The sequence below is a fragment of the Aethalodelphis obliquidens genome, unplaced genomic scaffold (genome assembly GCF_003676395.1).
Source record: "Aethalodelphis obliquidens isolate GAN/ISIS:26980383/991018 unplaced genomic scaffold, ASM367639v1 scaffold42, whole genome shotgun sequence".
NCBI classification, from domain to species: domain Eukaryota; kingdom Metazoa; phylum Chordata; class Mammalia; order Artiodactyla; family Delphinidae; genus Aethalodelphis; species Aethalodelphis obliquidens.
The window spans coordinates 4,453,597-4,471,179 of NW_020837986.1; the positions used below are offsets into that span (position 1 = coordinate 4,453,597).

The following is a 17,583-nucleotide window of genomic DNA, read 5'->3' on the forward strand; positions in this document are numbered from 1 at the left end:
GTGTGTGTGTGTGTGTGTGTGTGTGTGTGTGTGTGTGTGTGTGTGTGTGTGTGTGTGTGTGTGTGTGTGTGTGGACCAAGGGAAGGGCTTAGTGAAAGAAGCTACATCAATTTACATTCAGAAAGGAATATAAGAGAACGGAAGAGAGAGAGAAAAAGAAATATATCAGCGTAGCCTAAGGAAAGTGTTGTTGTTGGTGTTTGGCTGTTTTATAATGGATGGAGGGGATCTTGAAAAATGCAAGGTTGCAGAAGGGGATATGAGATGCTGGTGAGCAATTCAAACAGAATTCCCTTACTCTTTGAAAAAGATGCAAATTAAACTTTAGACTTCTTTTAATAGTACCTTTGGCTGTTTGGACTGGGCTTCTTTGAATGCAGGACCATACAGAATCAGGGCTACATGGAGATATGGAGGATTGCATGAGCATTTTAAGAAGGGAATCTGGAGCCCCTTCCGACAGAGTTAACAGCCAGTGTGGTTATAGCCAAGCTCATTGCAAAATAGTCATTCTTATGCTGTCACTGGATAATGGCTTCATCTTTTTCTCCTGGCTCTGTTGATCACATCTAGACCTCAGAACATTCTAAAATGGGTTCCTGCATGCCATTATGTAATGGAACGTACCTCCTTTTCATGAGCACCCTGTTGAATCCTGAAAATAGAGAAAAGCTCTCATCACTGCAGTCCCGTTCATCTTCTTCCCTGACCTCCTCCCTTTAGAATTATCGAACATCCTCTCCCAAAGGAATGGGCAGCCAAGGCATCGTAAGGCCACCTCTCTGGCTTAATACCATAGGGCCCTGGGTGCCTTCAATGCAAATTCAGGTGGAAAGCTCAAGCCTTAGCGCCTTCACTAGTGTATCTTGATGTTTGAAGGTGTTTCTTGGCCGCTCACATAGGGGAAGTTTGACATTTTAATGTTTGTTTGTGGGATGTGGACATACAAGCCTACGAGCTTCCTGTCATCCAGTTTATTCCCTGGAACACGCTTCCTGAAATCGGAGCACGGTCCTCCAAGGCTTAAGGCATAGCAGTGCACTTTTGATGGGGAAACACTGGAGCCAGCCTAAGCAGAACTCTTTGGTAACAGTGTATCTCTACCCCAAGACTCGTCTGTATCCTGCATTAACCTCACCATCCCTTCTTACTTTTCAAATGTAAACTAGGCAACTTTTGGGGAGACAGTTTCAAAGTCCTTCGCGGCACATAGTTCCATCCACCCACATCTCCTCTTCTCCTCTCCCTGCCCAGCTCTTCCTGGTACAGCCTGAACTTCCTGCGAACCACGCTCTGCCTGTCCAAACGGTAACTCTTCCAACAATATATTTGGAGTGTCTTGAGTTTGAAATATGAGAGTCTACTTTGAGAGAAATGTGCATCTCTTGGTATACCTTGCTTCTCTGTGATTGTGTCTGCACTCCAGTAGCTCCCAGTCTAATGGGTGTAGACATTCTTGTTAGCTGTGTACTGGGAAGCAGAAAAACTGGATCCAGATCTCTACAGCCCCATTTATCTGCTGCTAACCTTGGAGAAGCAACTTAACAAGGATCAGCCTTTGCTTTCTCAGCTGTGAGATGCAGCCAGTCTCATGTAGCTGTTCTGAGGATCAAATGAACTGATGGCTGGGACAGGCTTTACTTCCTGTACCTGCTTACGTACAGGTAATGCATATATTGCATAATATCAACAGGGACATTCATCTCACACATGACCATCAAGTGTACCAAGCCAGCTCCAAACCCAGCACTAATATGTTAAAAGGCAGTGCTGCAATCAGTACACACGCTCTGACCTAATTTGTTCATTTTCCATTTGAACTGCTGCCGTACTCAGATTTTAATCCTACAAATAATCATAGAGGGTAGGACTGTTGATACTCCTGTTTTTTGAGAAGAGGAAACTGAGGTTCAAAAAAGGTTTTTATGAGTTATCCAAGGTCTTGGGCAGAGTTGAAATGCAAACCCAGGGTCTGTGACTCCAGACCCCTTGCTGTTAACTTCTGTTCTATCAGTCCGTGGAGACCAGTAGAAAATAAGTGAATCCTGGAATAGGACACAAGTGACCCAGGTTCAGGTATCATTTTCTACTGTTCTCTGCCTTGGTACATGCTATTTCCCTGAATCAAATGTCCAGACATTTCTCTTCACCTGCAAGTCTCCTACTACTCTCTAACTCTCAGCCCCAAGTTCTTCCAAGTAGGATTCCTCCAAGTATTACCTCTTCCTTGAAGTCTTCCCACAAGCCCTCCGTCCTAGGAAGATTCACTGATCCTCCCCCGCATGCAGCCGTTGTGCCACATGCGTAGACCTTCAGCTGTGTATTTATCACACAACATGGTGGTTGTAGTTTTGCCGGACTGAAAACAAATGGCCTGGGAGGGCAGGTCCTCTGCTTTGGCCCTTTCTTGCCAGAGCTCTACTGCCCTGTATCATCTGCTCCTGGACATCTGCCCTCAAAGTTTTTATGGTCAAAGACAAAATCATCACCTACCCACCAACGTATCTCCAGTCATGTGTCCCCATCTTAGTGAGAGGTACTACCTCTCATTCCATCAGCCAAACTAGTGGGATTCCATCACCCCAGTACTTTTGAACTTGAATCTTTACATTCTCTTGGTCGCATCCTCTCCCCTCCCCGTCTCCACTGCCTCTTCCCTGGTGCAAGCCTCTATAGCTTTGTTCTGTGAGTCTCTTCGCCAGCCTCCCTGACTCTGGCCCCACCTCTCCAACCCATCTTCCACACGGTAGCCAAAGTGATGTTTGAAAAATAAAACTTGTACTCCTAAACCTGCATTCTAAAATCCTTCAACGGCTTTTCCTTCCCTATAACAGCGGTTCGTAGGGTGGAAATAAGGCAAGAAGCACATACTGAAGTCACCTGAGAGCCTTGTCGAGCTACGCTGTCCCCTTGCTCACGGTGATTCTGGCAGATTTCCTGAAGTCTCACCCCACACTTATACCTTTGCTTGTGAAGTTTTCTCCTCTTTCAATGCCTATGTTCCTCATTTCCATGTGACCAGATACTACCCATGTTTAAGGTCTGATTTAAAAGACACCTTCTCCAATAATCCCTTCTGACCTTCAGTGTAGACTCAATCTCTTCACCGTCTGGATCCCCTCCATGAGGATCCAGGTTATGTTCTGTCTTACGTTTGTTATTTGTATTCACATCTTATCTTCTCCACTGGACCATCAACTGTCTGTTCTGATTCATCCCCATCGCACATGTGCCTTGCAGATACTTGGGATTCCCTAAAAATGTGTTGAATCCCAGTAAAATTAGAACAGATGGGGCCCAGGATTGCACTGCATCTCTTGGGCAAGAAAGCTTCACTCAGAACGCAGATCCAGATGTCACTGTTAAGCATCAGGGGTGAACCCAGCCCTGAGGGGTGCGGAGGAGGGTCAGGCCGGAAGGGCAGTATGTGAAAGATGTCCCATGGTCTGAGACTCAGAGAACACACTATCTCTCCAGGAGAAAAAATAATGAGGCAGTAGGAAAAGCTAACTACTGGGTAAGCTGAAGAGGCAGGGCAGCTATTAGATTGTGCTACGGGTCACAAAACTGACACATGTAGAACTTAAAGAAATTGCCCCAAATCACGTAGCTAGTAAGTGGAAGAGCTGGGTCTGAAACCTGGCCAATCTGATAAGAGAGTCTACACTCTTAACACCATCTCACCTGGATGAAATGTAAAACAGGATTTGCTGATATGCTGAATTGTGTGACATCATTTTGAATGGTTCGTTGAGGTAGGAAAGCAGCCCCCAATACATGTGTTGATATTATCTTGTTCTGTCCACCCCATTCTAAACTGCTCCTTACTCCACACCCTGAAGAGTGAATCCTCCTTCTGTTTGCACTCACTAGGGGAGCCGCTCAGGCTAGAACCTTGGCAGTCGTCTTCAAAATGCTCACATTTAGTCACCTATTGCCACCTTTCACATCACCTCTTCTCCTTCCTCATAGCCATTGCAGGCTCGGCCCCTGACATCTCTTGCTTTGACCCTTACGGCAGCTTTCATGACCCCAGTCCCTCTCCCCTTCCGCCTTTTGCTCACGCTCCTGCCAGAATTATCCATCTAGAAAAATACTTGGCTCTTTGAGTTGTCCACTTGGCTCTTTGAGTTGTCCCTGTGACCTGAGTTCTCCCTGTGAGAGTAAGCTCCTCAGACTCTTTGGGAACTAGACCCTACCAGCATCTTGACATTCCCACCTTGATAACCCCCCACCCATTCTGTAAACAGATATCCATCAGCCTGGAAATACCCTCCCTCCTACTCCATCTGGGTGTTCCTGGACTTTACAACTCGGCATCATAGACTCTAAACCAAATTACCTCTTCCCCATCCCCGCCCCTTACCCTCAAATATGGTCCCACAGCTCCCTGAGCTGCCACCTCATACCGTTTATCACTCCAGAAGATAATACCATAGTAGTTATTAATGCAGGCTCTTAAAGTTAGACTTCCTGGATTGTAATCCTTGCCATGCTGCTTACCAACTATATAAACTTGGGCAAGTTACTTAACTTCTCTGCGCTTCACTTTCCTCACCTGTAAAACATAGATAATAATGCTTCTAGTGAGGATGAAATACAATGGTCCACATAATGTACTGAGAACAGCACCTGACACATAAGTGACCTCCTACTATCTAAATGGTAGCTGTTATTATCATCTATTTTATAAGTTTTTTGTTTGGTTCTCCCATGAGACATATTGGCTGGATCACGATGGCATTTCTCTTTCAATCTCTGGTAGCTGGCAGAGACAAGCATATAATAGGTCCTTAAAAAGGTTTGGCTGTGATGGAAAGATGGATGAGTGGATGACAGATTGATTGTTGGATGAATGAGTAGATGAGCACATGGATGCTTTGATGAGTGTGTGGGGTTATGGGCTAGACGGATAAGTAGATGTATAGATTGTTAAGTGGATGGAGGGATGGAGGGATGGAAGAGTGCATGGGTGGGGTTATGAACTAGATGGACAGGGAGATGGTCAAGTGGATGGTTATATAGACAACTTAGTCTTGTTTAAGTAGTATGAGACAAAGGGAAGCTATACCTCAAGTCATTCTTGTCAGCCAGCTGAAGATTCCACAGTATGTGATTTATTAAGTTTGGGTTTTTCTCTTTTTTTCCCTGAGCACAGCTGTCTTCCTGCTCAGGATCTTTGGTCTCAGGCAATCTGTTAACTTGCAATATCACTGTATCCTTGTAAATTTAGACCTTCAGTAAATCTTCAAGCCTGAGAGAAAGGACACATGTATACTCTGTTTTGATCCTTTCCCTGGAAGACTTTGCAGTTTCATTTGGAAAACATATTCAATTAATAGAAGCTCGTCAGGTGCCGTCATTCTGGAGTTGCCTTGAAGCTGAGTCAGGGGTAGCACTGGCTTTGGGTGACATCCAGGATAACTCAGCTACTTGGCGGAGGTGAGTTGAAGGTTAAGGAAGCATGTTGGAATGAGGAGGTGGCCCAGGCAGAGGTGAGTCCTGAAGATTGAGAGCAGAAAACCAGAGGGCCCAGAATGTCGAGACCCAAGAGTGTAGCCTGGGGCTGCTGACTGTGAGAAAATCCTGGCTCACGATGGAGGCCTTGCAATTGGTCCCCAAATACACAAAGTATTAGACCTAGTGAGGGGTGACCTCTTAGAGCCTCAGATTCCTCAACTAAAAATTGAGGAAGAGTAGTACCTGCTCCATAGGGCCAGGTGGAGGATTAAAAGAGATAAGGCTTGTGGCATCTCAGTGCCTGACCCGCTGTGTTGCCCAACATATATCTATAGTCTTTCTTCCTCGAAGCCAGCACAGGCTAGTGGTCCAGCACATGAGCTTTAGAGGCATGTTGCTACCAAGTCCAGTTACTAACTGTGTGATCTTAGGCAAGTTACTTAACCTTCTTTGCCTCAGTTTCCTCATCTGTGAAGTGGGGATGATAATAATACCTATCTCTCAGGATGGTTGTGAGGAATACACAAATTAATGTATGGTGAGAGCCTACAGCAGTGTGTGGCACATAGTAAGTGCTACATAAGTATTCTCATTTTATTACTAATTTGTTAAAATTTTATTACTATTTTTAATATTCCTAAGTAGGTGAACACTTTGTTCCTGGTCACCAGAGTGAGAAGCAGCAAACCTTTTATCTGTGGGTAAGGGGAGAACATAAACTCCCCTTTGTTGTTTTTGTTTTTTTGTTTTTTTTTGCCGTACGCGGGCCTCTCACTGTTGTGGCCTCTCCCGTTGCGGAGCACAGGCTCCGGATGCACAGGCTCAGCGGCCATGGCTCATGGGCCCAGCCGCTCCGCGGCACGTGAGATCTTCCCGGACCGGGGTACAAACCCGTGTCCCCTGCATCGGCAGGCGGACTCTCAACCACTGTGCCACCAGGGAAGCCCGAACTCCCCTTTGTTGAAACCTAGTATATTTCAGATGTTTAATATATTCTAATATTAAATTAGATTAATGTATTTTACTTAAAATACTTTGTGTATTACATACCATATATAATTGGAAAGTAATTTAGATTAATATAATGTTAATGCCCACCATGACTCTTGGGAATAGATCATTATTGCCCCCAGCGTTGAGATGGAGAAATTGAGGCTCAGAGATACAGCGACTTGCTCGAGGCCATGCAGTCAGCAAGTGGTGGTTCTGGGATGCTAAGACTTATCATATTTCCACTCCTCAAAGCTGTTTAAGCTGGCAGTTATCCATGCCGTTCACCTTGGTACACGGATCAGGAAACAGAGATCCAGGCAGAGGCATTGACGTGCCCAAGATGTCACAGAGAGCAAGCGAAAGAGCTGAGATCAGAACACTGGCCCTCCATTCTCTGTGCAGTGTTCTTGACAATATGGAAAACAGAGATGTCTGTGAGTCTCCATCAAATGGATCCTGAGCTTTCTGCCCCTGAGGAATTACACTCCCAGGCTCTGGACCACAGAGCCAGAAATGAAGAAGAGGAATGGTCACTTTACAGTGCCAACCTTTTATGGTTGGTGGAGGGGCTTGGATGACTTATATGGGCTGTTCCAGATCCCACCCATCAGTTAGAAGTTCTTCACCCCTTTCATCATCTGGAGCCACTGTTCATTTGGCCAAAGATACTGCACAGTTTTATGAGTAACCCGATCTTGCTGCACTATGGTTCATTTTCCCCAGCTCAGCCTCCCAAGGAGGTACGGGGCTTCCCTTCTGCCATGGTGTCTTACCTCTCAGATGTCACTTTCCTTCTGGATCTATGGAATTTGTCTCTCTTGATAAATGAAAGAAAGCCTAGAGATGGCCCTGCCTTGGCGACTTTGGCCAGTTCCTACTTAAGAGGGGGAAATTTGGAGCTCTGAGGACATGTTCCCACCCTGTGGACATAAAGACCGCATCTTCCTGTTGTAACCCAACTGGATAACAGTTGCAATTAACCGAATAACTCAAGAAGGAAGCAAATCATTCTTGCCTGTTCAGATGGATATTTGGGGACCTGGATTATTCAGCAATTTTTCTCAATCCACAAATGTATCAGTTATTGTCAGTGGAGCTAAGTCTGTAAAATAAAAATGTTCCTATTTATTTTTCTACAAAATACGAAAAGTTATAACAAAGGGAATATCACGGGCTTATTTGTTTTTCTTTTATTGTTCAGAAGCCAAGAGCTAGAAGAGACATATTGCAGGCAGTGATTTTTCAACCATTCTTTTGGAGAGTGGAATTCTTAGTTGTGTGAAATCTTAAATGAAATGCCAATTTATGAAACAGATTGAAATGGAGAAGCTCCGAATGTGGTGGATGGCAGAGAAGCAGCAGCCCTACCTCAGTACCCGCCTCCCCATTACAGTGATGCTGTTCTGCAGAATCCTGGGAACACGGTTTGAATATTAGTGATTTAGTTCAACTCACCTAAGGATCATATAAGAAAATGCCGGCACAGAGAGTTTGTTCAAGTTGTAGTCTGTTCAAACTGAAGTTTGGAATTCCTTTCTTTTAGTGCAGTGGTTTTTCATGATGAAGTTTGAATGTTGTTCTGGTTTTCTCCTGATAATGTAACAAACTACTTCCCAAAATTTAGTGACTTAAAAATAAGCCATGAAAGTTAGTGATTTGTTTTTCTCATGAATCCGTACTTTGGCCAGGGTTTGAAGGGAATGACTTATTTCTGGTCTGTGATATCAAGGGTCTCAGTTGGCGTAATCCAGTTGGCTGGGGCGGGAACAGCCCGAGGTTGGCTGGATGTCTCTTGCTGTTCATACAGGCTTAGGGCCTCTCTGTGTGGTTTCTTCACATGGTCCCTTCAGACCACAGCAAGCTCAGGATACTTAGACTTCTTACATGGAGGCTCAGGGTTCCAAGTGAGAGTTCCAAAGACCCAGAAAGAGCTGCAAGGCTTCTCTATCTGTCCTATCCTAGAAAGTCCCAGAATGTAACTCCACTCACGTTCTGTTGGTCACCCAGGGCCAACCCTGATTCTGTGTGGGCACTAACATGGGCGTGAGTGCTGGGAAGTGTGGATCATTGGGGAGCCATCTTGGATGCTGGCTACACAGTTTCCTTTCTTTTGGTGTGACGTTACTAAGTAGATTCTGATGTGATTTGACCTAAAACAGGGAAGATAAAAGTCATTATGGTTTTCCTTAGATCTTAGGAGCACTGTCATGTGGAAGAGTGGTAAACTAGTTCTAGAATGCCACAGAAATCTGACCCAAGACCAAAAAGTTATAATTATAAGGAAGCTAGTTTAACCGTAAGAAAGAATTTTCAAACGACTAAAACAACCAAATGCGATGTGGCTTCCTCTGCATGAGTAGTGAGTCTCTCCATCATAGGAGAAGTCTTTCTTCTACCGCTGAAAGTGTCTGATTCTCGGGGACGATGACTGGTTGAGAAACTTGCATCTCCTTCAGTTTAGGGATGCTGAAATACTATGTGCATTTCTAAGAACCAAGATTTCCTATAAATCTAATTCTTGTTTGTTTGTCTTTTCTTTTCCCCCCTTTTTTGGACATTTCCATCATCTGACTACCCATCAATATATAGAAGAAATGCTTATTCCTACTCCTATTACTTGTAAGTATCGATCCGGGGTGACGTTGCTTTGTGCCCTGTAAGGCAACCTGTAGCATGCATTTCCTGCACCAACCGTCTGTTGGTTTCTCATACTCACTTCCGTCTAAGCCACCTGTAGCCTCAAAGTTTTTATTTTGCCTAGATGTTTTCCATTTGAAAATGCACTGTCCATGTTGAAAATGTTCATGTCTGTTATGTTTCTGCCATCTTGGATCTTTTCCCCTGTTTTTGAAGATGTGAAGGGCTGTTTCTCCTTTGTCAGTGTAATTCTCTAGTTAGAAATCCTCAAATTCCAGCAAGAGGAAAACATAATCCTCCTGCAGGATTTGCACACATAAAACAAAATCACTGATCTCGGCAACTTCAAAGCCCATTTGTACGTACTTGGGGAACGTGTAGCCCTAGGGGCTCAAAGATTAGAAGGAAATTCATTGGCTGTTTCCACTATTTCAGGAAGTCTACAGGGAATCGTGGCTTTATCTAGAATCAGCTTCACAGGTGACAGAAATATACTCGGTCTTTGGGACTGGAATTATCTCAGTCTGACGTTTATCATTAGTTATGTCATGCTATCAATGCATTTTGTTGGTAGTTATAGATGGCTGATTGCCTAACAATTCTTTCTAAATAAAGACGATGATTTTTCTTATTACAAAACCAGACGTTTTCACAACATGAGGGTAACGGAGAAAAACTCCATAAATAGATCTTTGGTAATGAAGAGTTAGAAAACCACTGAATTAGTTTCACATTTCTAATAGGCATTTTCCATATTTGAAAACTGAGGTCCAGAGAAGTGTGTGAAATCACGCTCCAGTTAGCAAAAGAGTGAGATTAAAACTCAGAATGCCTCACTCCTTGTAAAGTCCATTATCCATCATTCTGTGTCTTCCTCCACCGCTGGCAAACCCAGCTTTGTGAGAGAGACCATATCTGTTAGTGATCATCTGCTGAAGCCTTCACAGATGAGGATGGAGCCAGCAAAAGCCTCCCCATCCCTCTGCTCAGTGTTTGGGTCCCTGGTCAACAGGTCCACGCAGGGAGCAGATGAGATTCTGGTATCACCACCCTCATGTTATATAGGAACCAATGAACGCCGGCCACCGACACTGAAAATGCCAGAAACCTTGCTTCGTTTGTTCATTCATTCATTTGACAAATAGGCATTGAACATGCACATTATGTTCCAGACACTGTGGATGGAGAGATGGCCAGGACTTTGAGCCTCACCCTCACAGTACACAAGCCTGTCAGAGAGACTAGCCTAACATCAAGTATCGATACTTGAAATCTCGGCGGAGGTGTACCATGGAATAGGGGCACTTAGTCGGGTGACCGTTTTTTTAGTGGAACAGGGGATAGTTATCAGTGCTTTTAGAGATGGATTTATCCAGTACTGAAGAAATAAGAATTCTGAGCAGGGAAAACAGCACATGCAAAAGGCAGAGAGGTGTGAGACAGTGCGGGCTGCTGTTGCTGTGGTGGAAAGAGTCATGCAGCTCTGGGTTCAAGTCACATCTCTGTCAGTCACCAGTTACGTGGCTTTGAGCAAGATTTCTGAACTTTTTCAGCCTCATTCCTCTCAACCCTAAAATAGGGGTGAAAGTGCCTAACTCGTAGGGAATGAGGGATTTTGTGAGGTGCCTTGCAAAAAAAGTGGCACTCGTGAAATGTTAGTTTCTGTCTTTCCCCTTTCAGAAACCATAAGGAGTCAGGGCAGTAGTGGTGGCCCCTGGGGGCTCTTCTGGTCTTCTAGAGGTCCTCATGGCATCAATGTTCCACAGCAGGTGTGGGCATGCAATGCCTTCTGGGCAACTCACCCCCTCAGTCCGTTAGCCAGTGTACATAGCACTGTCTGGATGCCCGCTTTGTACCATTCTCTGTGCTGGACCCTGTAGTGAAATCAAAGATGAACGATGTGGAGATATAGATATGCAAGTCCTTATAGTTCGAGTTGCAGTGATAAACAGGGGCTTCCAATGGGTGCAGACTTGGAGTTCTAAGTGACAGATCCTAGATTGTGACACTCAGGCCAGCTCAGGAGCTGGCCATGGTTAAAGGTTCAGAGGGGGAGAAGAACTGGCGAAGCAGACAGCAAGGTAGGAGGAGCACCATTAAAACCAAGCGAAACCCGTTGCAGAAGGAGGACTTGACAGTAGCAGATGCTGCAGAGAGAAGGAAGTGGAGGGCTTGGGCGTGGCCCTTGACCATCAGAAGTCACTGGTGCAGGTCATGGGGTAGCCTTGAGGGAGGAAGCCAGCCTGCCAGGACGCATGAGGTAGATAACTTCTTCTTAACCAGTAGGCCCTAAAACAGAGGAGAACGTGAGACTGGCCACTTGAAGGGCCAGAAAGTCCTGGGCATGTGTATACGTAGAGGAGCCTGTGCAGAAGGGAGAGCTGCAGATGCTGGAGGTGGGGTGTCTCGAGAAGGGAAGGTCTGGAGGCAGAGTGTTGGGGGACAGGGAGCTGAGGAGGGGATGTGTGACAGGCCTTGTGAAACCATAGGAGGGAGCGATGCATGTAGATAGAGAAGGGGGAACAGAAAGGAAATGAGGACCCCCACGGTCTGCAGATTCAAAACTCCACTCCGCCACATCTTAGGTAGAGACCCTGAGTGGGTGCTTTAAACCCTTTCTACTCAAAAGTGTGGTCCATAGACCAGCACTGGCATCAAACAGGAGCTTGTAGAACTGCAGCACCTGGTGGCCCAGCTCAGGCCTCCTGAACCTGCATTGTAACAAGATTCCCAATTCCTTCATGAGCACATTAAAGTCTGAGAAGCACAGACTTACCCAGTCTCAGTTGTTTCATCTGTAAAATAGGAAACATAATACCATCCTCGCAGGGGTTAAGGCATCACCTCGTCCCTCTAAAAGCCTCAGAATCTTCCATGAAAGAGAAAGCCTCCAACACACTTGGGCTGAACAGTCTTTTCCATGAAATCCATATTTATTCATTCAACAAGTCTTTGTGGGGTTCCCACTTATGTGCCAGACACTGGTCAAGGTTCTGGGCTATAAGAGTTAGCTCGACAAACAAAAATCCCTGCCCACATGAAGATGTTTAGTGGGGGAGATAGAAAATAAATGACATACATGAGAAAAGCGGTATAGGTATTATGTAATGGCCAAGAGAGATAAGAAGAAAAATTAGATAAACCAGGGAAAGAAGATGTAAAGTGTAGGTGGGGGAGGAACAGAGGAATTTTTTTTTCAAAGCCAAGAGGCCCTCAGTGGCTCTCCCCCATTGAAAGGTCCCATACACGAGACCAAGGGTCCACAAACATTTTCTGTAAGGAGCCAGTAGTACATATTTTTGGCTTTATGGGTTCTCTGTTGCATCTGCTCATCTCTGATGTTGTAACATGAAAATAGCCATAGACAACATGTAAACGTTTGAGCATGGGTATGTTCCAATGAAACTTTATTTAAAACAATGAGACAGTGGGCCAGATTTGTCCTGAGGGCCATAGTCTTCCTATCCCTGCCCTAGACTTTTGAGATAGGGAGAGGATGGGGTTCAAGATTCATCCTGCTTTATGAGCTCCTACAATGTGCTGCACCATGTGTTAGCCACTGCAGACACAAAGGTGAATGCAGGGCAGCTGAACCAGCCTAGAAGGAGGCAGAAGTTGAAAACAATTACTAGCTGGTAGCTATGATGTACAGGGTTTATCTGATGCTCACAGCAAGCCCTGCGAGATACATGCTATCGTGTTGAGTCTATTTAGACGTTGAGACTGAGATTTGAGGACTTGTGTACATCCCACAGCCAGGAGGTGGCAGGGCTAGGGTTTGAATCCAGGACCACATACCCTCAAGCCCCGCCCATCCTTCTCACTAGACCTTCAGGGCTCCTGCCTGGACCATGTGCTTGGAGAGCCCTTAGCCAGGCTGTGGGAGAGCCAGGATTTGAGTGCAAGTGTGTCTGCCTCTACAGCCTCAGTTCTGTGCAGGGACATCTGTGCCTTGCTTGGGACAAGAAGTGGTAGCTATTCCTGGCTGGCAAGGAGGCCCTTGAGGTAATCCTGTCTTTGCTGTCCTGGGGACTTGCCATGTGGTCAGAGCTGAGAGCACAGGGCAGCCAGATCGGTGGTAGCCAAGGGAATAGAGTAAGGGGTGACCAAAAGAATGCTAATGACACGGATAAGTAGAGCTATAGGTAGAAGGCACTTTGGGACCCAGGGACAGAGGAGTCTAGAATGGGGTCCTTCACGGTCCAGTACACATTTTTAAAATTAAAATAATGTGGGTTTTGGTGTCAGACTTAGATCACAATTCTAGGTCTGCCTCTTCTTCCAGATTGTTCAGACCTTGAGCAATCGTGGAACCACTCTGAGCCTCAGTTTCTTCATCTGCAAATGGTGATAACAACTGTAACTTCCCAGCATTTTCATGAGGGGTAATGAGCGAGTGTATCTGTAGAGTGGCTGACACAAAGTAGGTATTTTATAAACAGCAGCTATTATTCCTCACCTCCTGAGCTGACAAAAATGCTTCTCTAGAATTCCTCTTTACCTTTCTGTAGTAAAGCAGCACCCAACAACTTCACTGTCTGCTTTTTGAAAGGATATTAAGAGTTGGTGTATGTTCATAGGTTAATTTACCTCAAGGCAGGTGATGGGCACAGTAATTGTTTTGAACAGAGACATTTTAGTGTAGTAGTTCTTGAAAAGGCACTAAGATGTTTACCAACCATTCTGGCAGAGAGAGAGTACTTAACTATTTCACTTCACCTGTGTGAGTGTCGCAGAGGCGGGTTCCTCCTGGCCTGGTCCCTGTGTGCAAACACTCCAGAACACTTGGGCTTTTCACATCCATCCTATTTCTCTCCATTCCAGCATATTTAAATCCTACACCTCTTCTTCAAGGTCCGTGTCAAACATTAGCTCCCACTGAAAGACTTCTCTGATTCTTTCCACCTGCAGGAATGTCCCTTTCTCCAATTCTCACCGCAGTCACTTTGTTATCATGGGCAGGAGCAAATGTGTCTTAAGGATGTTTCTTTTTCATTGCAGTGTTCCCCATGATGCCCTAGCACACACAGTGAACCCCCAGTAAATGTGTGTGGAATGAATGAAAGAAAAAGATGAAATTAAAAGACATAACAGCTAAAGTCAACAGATGATCTGTTCTTTAAAAAAAAAAAAAAAGTAACAATTTTTACATAACTCCAGACCCTGTATCTTCCTTGCTTCTGTGGCTTTAAGGCAACCTTTGCTCCTGTTCTGCATCTGTGACCTGAACAAGCCACTTCACTTTTTCTCAGTCTCAGTTTCCTAATTTGTAAAGTGGAGATTAAAAATGCATTCCTCACAGAGACCTTGCAAGGATTCAATGAGGCAAAGTTTGGAAAATGCCAAGCACTTAGTAGGTTTTCACCCAAAGTAAGAAACTGCCTTCTTTTCTGAAATGCATACACCTTTTCACGTCAGAGGCTGTTGGAAATCAAATATCATTGCCTCAATACATTGAAAGAGGAATTTGAAATGATGATATCAAGAGCGACTCGAAAAGCATTTTATGTAATTTGTCAGTCACTTCAAATAAAAATGAAGAAAAATAGGAATAGAAGGAAGCCGTTTAAAGATGATAAGTATCAATTACCAAAAGCTGACAGCAAATATGCTGACAGGTGAAAATAGAACGCATTACCATAAAGGCAAGTCAAAGACGGCTGCCCTCCTGCTGTTCTTCAGCCAAGGGGGAGACCTCGTGAGAATTCTGATTCCTGGGCCCCACCCCCAGATCGGCTCAATTCCTTTGCAAGTGTGGCCTGGGGATCTGAATTTCACACACAACTCAGTTTAATATTTTGGATGCTGACTTCGAGAACAGCTCCTCTCCTGATCCTCACATCAGCCTGATATAACTGTCCCTTTCTCAGTGTCCCACCTTTGTACCTGCAGTGCCCTTTTCCTGGAATGCCTACCCACCTTCCATGCCTGGAAAATTCTAGTATCTTTATTTGTTTTTAATTTTATTGAAGTATAGTTGATTTACAATGTTGTGTTGATTTCTTCTGTATAGCAGATGTCTCAGTTGTACGTATATATATACATATTCTTTTCCATTGTAGTTTGTCACAGGATACTGAATATAGTTTCCTGTGCTATACAGTAGGACCTTGTTGTTTATCCATCCTATATTAATAGTTTGCCTCTGTGAATCCCAGACTCCCATTCTATCGCTCCCCAGCCCCTCTCCCCCTTGGCAGCCACAAGGCTGTTCTCTATGTCTGTGAGTCTGTTTTTTGTTTTGTAGATATGTTGATTGGTATTGTATTTTAGATTCCACATATAAGCGATATCATGTGGTATTTGTCTTTGTCTGACTGACTTCACTTAGTATGATAATCTCTAGGTCTATCCATGTTGCTGCAAATGGCATTATTTCATTCTTTTTGATGGCTGACTAATATTCTATTGTTTATATGTACCACATCTTCTTTATTCATTCATCTGTCGATGGACATTTAGGTTGTTTCCATGTCTTGGCTATTGTGAATAGTGCTGCTGTGAACATAGGGGTGCGTGTATCTTTTCGAATCATAGTTTGTCTAGGTGTGTGCCCAGGAGTGGGATTGCTGGATCATGTGGTAATTCTATTTTTAGTTTTTTGAGGAACCTCCATACTGTTTTCCATAATGGCTGCACTAGTATCTTTATTGTTTTTAATTTTTTTAACGTCTTTACTGGAGTATAATTGCTTTACAATGATGTGTTAGTTTCTGCTGTATAACAAAGTGAATCAGCTATATGTATACGTATATCACCATATCCCTTCCCTCTTGCATCTCTCTCCCACCCTCCCTATCCCACCCCTCTAGGTGGACACAAAGCACCGAGCTGATCTCCCTGTGCTATGCAGCTGCTTCCCACTAGCTATCTATTTTACATTTGGTAGTGTATATATGTCCATGCCACTCTCTCACTTCGTCCCAGCTTACCCTTCCTCCCCATGTCCTCAAGTCCATTCTGTACATCTGTGTCTTTATTCCTGTCCTGCCCCTAGGTTCTTCAGAACCATTTTTTTTTTTTTTTTGGCTGCATTGGGTCTTTGTCGCCATGCACGGGCTTTCTCTAGTTGCAGCAAGTGGGGCTACTCTTCGTTGCCGTGTGCGGGTTCTCATTGCGGTGGCTTCTCTTGTTGCGGAGCATGGGCTCTAGGCATGTGGGCTTCAGTAGTTGCGGTGTGTGGGCTCAGTAGTTGCGGCGTGTGGGTTCTAGAGCGCAGACTTAGTAGTTGTGGCGCACGGGCTTAGTTGCTCCGCAGCATGTGGAATCTTCCCGGACCAGGGATGGAACCTGTGTCCCCTGCATTGGCAGGCGGATTCTCAACCACTGTGCCACCAGGGAAGTCCTGAAAGGTGTGTGATTCTAAATGCTTATATTCTGTAAATACATCTGAGCTTTATAAAGAAGTTAAAAGAGTGGGGGAATTCTCTGCTGACGGAGAGGCATGACCTAGTGAAATAGGGTTGGAAAGAGAAGTTTCTATGGACAGTGTTGTGATGTGCTACTCAGATCCCCCTTCAAGAATGGACTTACCCGCCCCCACCCCAGTTGCTAGAACTGCTGCTGGCAGACAACTCTTGGATAACAGCCTCCTTTGGAACTTCTTGATCTTCAGAGCTGCCTCACCCAAGGTCATCCAATAGCTGGTCAATAGCTGACTTTTACAGGGGTGTAAAAATCAGTCCAGTGTCAGAGCTTCCCATGGGGTTGGCTTAAACCATCACTGCAGCTACATCTCCATTCAGCTTCCCCTTCTGCCCACTTTTCCTCCTTTCCCTCCCTTTCTCTCCCTTTCCCCTCCCCTCTCTTCCCCTGCTCTCCCCTTTCCTCCTCTTCCCTTCTCTCCCCTAACCTCCCCTCCCTTCCCTTTCCTGCCCTTCCCTCCTCTTCCCTTCCACAGATCTTGTCTCCAGGGACCAAATTGAATGGGGGTGTCACAGGTTGGGTTCCTGGAAATTCGACTCTGAGACAGAGATTGACATGTAGGGGATATGTTAGGAGGAGCTTCTGGAGACAAGTTAATCTGAGTATGTATATGCCCCCTGCCTGCCCTTGAACATGCATACTTCATTGCCTACGGACACTTTGTATACAAACTAACTGGGTCACCACTTTGTTAACCACTGATGATAAGTAAACTCTAAAAAGTCCTTCCTTAGGCAGTCATTCATTCATAGGCATTTGCTTCTCACCTGTGCCTTTGCTGGGCAGGAGGGCTGTGAGCATCTAAATACATAGCTCCTGCCTGGGGGAGCTCACGGTGTATCCCAGAAGAGTGTAGTAAGACCCTGTTGCTGAACCAGCCAGAGGAGAGAACTAAGGTCAGAAGTGCCCAGCCACAGTGCCCCCTTAAAAATGTGTCACCAGGGCAGGAACGGATTTAGTTCTGAAAGCACTTGCCTTCAGCAAACTGAGAATGACTCTTGCAGCTAGGGCTGTAGCAAAGATGGGATGCTGAGATGCACAAAGTGGAAAATGCCTAAGTGTTTTGGC

At 45.0% G+C, this 17,583-nt stretch overlaps 1 protein-coding gene across 1 annotated transcript in view; it reads left to right on the top strand.

Moving 5' to 3' along the window:
* Window positions 1–17,583, top strand: part of PTPRT (protein tyrosine phosphatase receptor type T) — a 1,082,400-nt gene that overhangs the window by 916,489 nt on the left and 148,328 nt on the right. Inside the window, exon 15 of the mRNA XM_027078280.1 lies at window positions 9,043–9,072. Within this exon, the coding sequence (XP_026934081.1) occupies window positions 9,043–9,072 (30 nt within the window). The remainder of the gene's footprint in view (window positions 1–9,042; window positions 9,073–17,583) is intronic.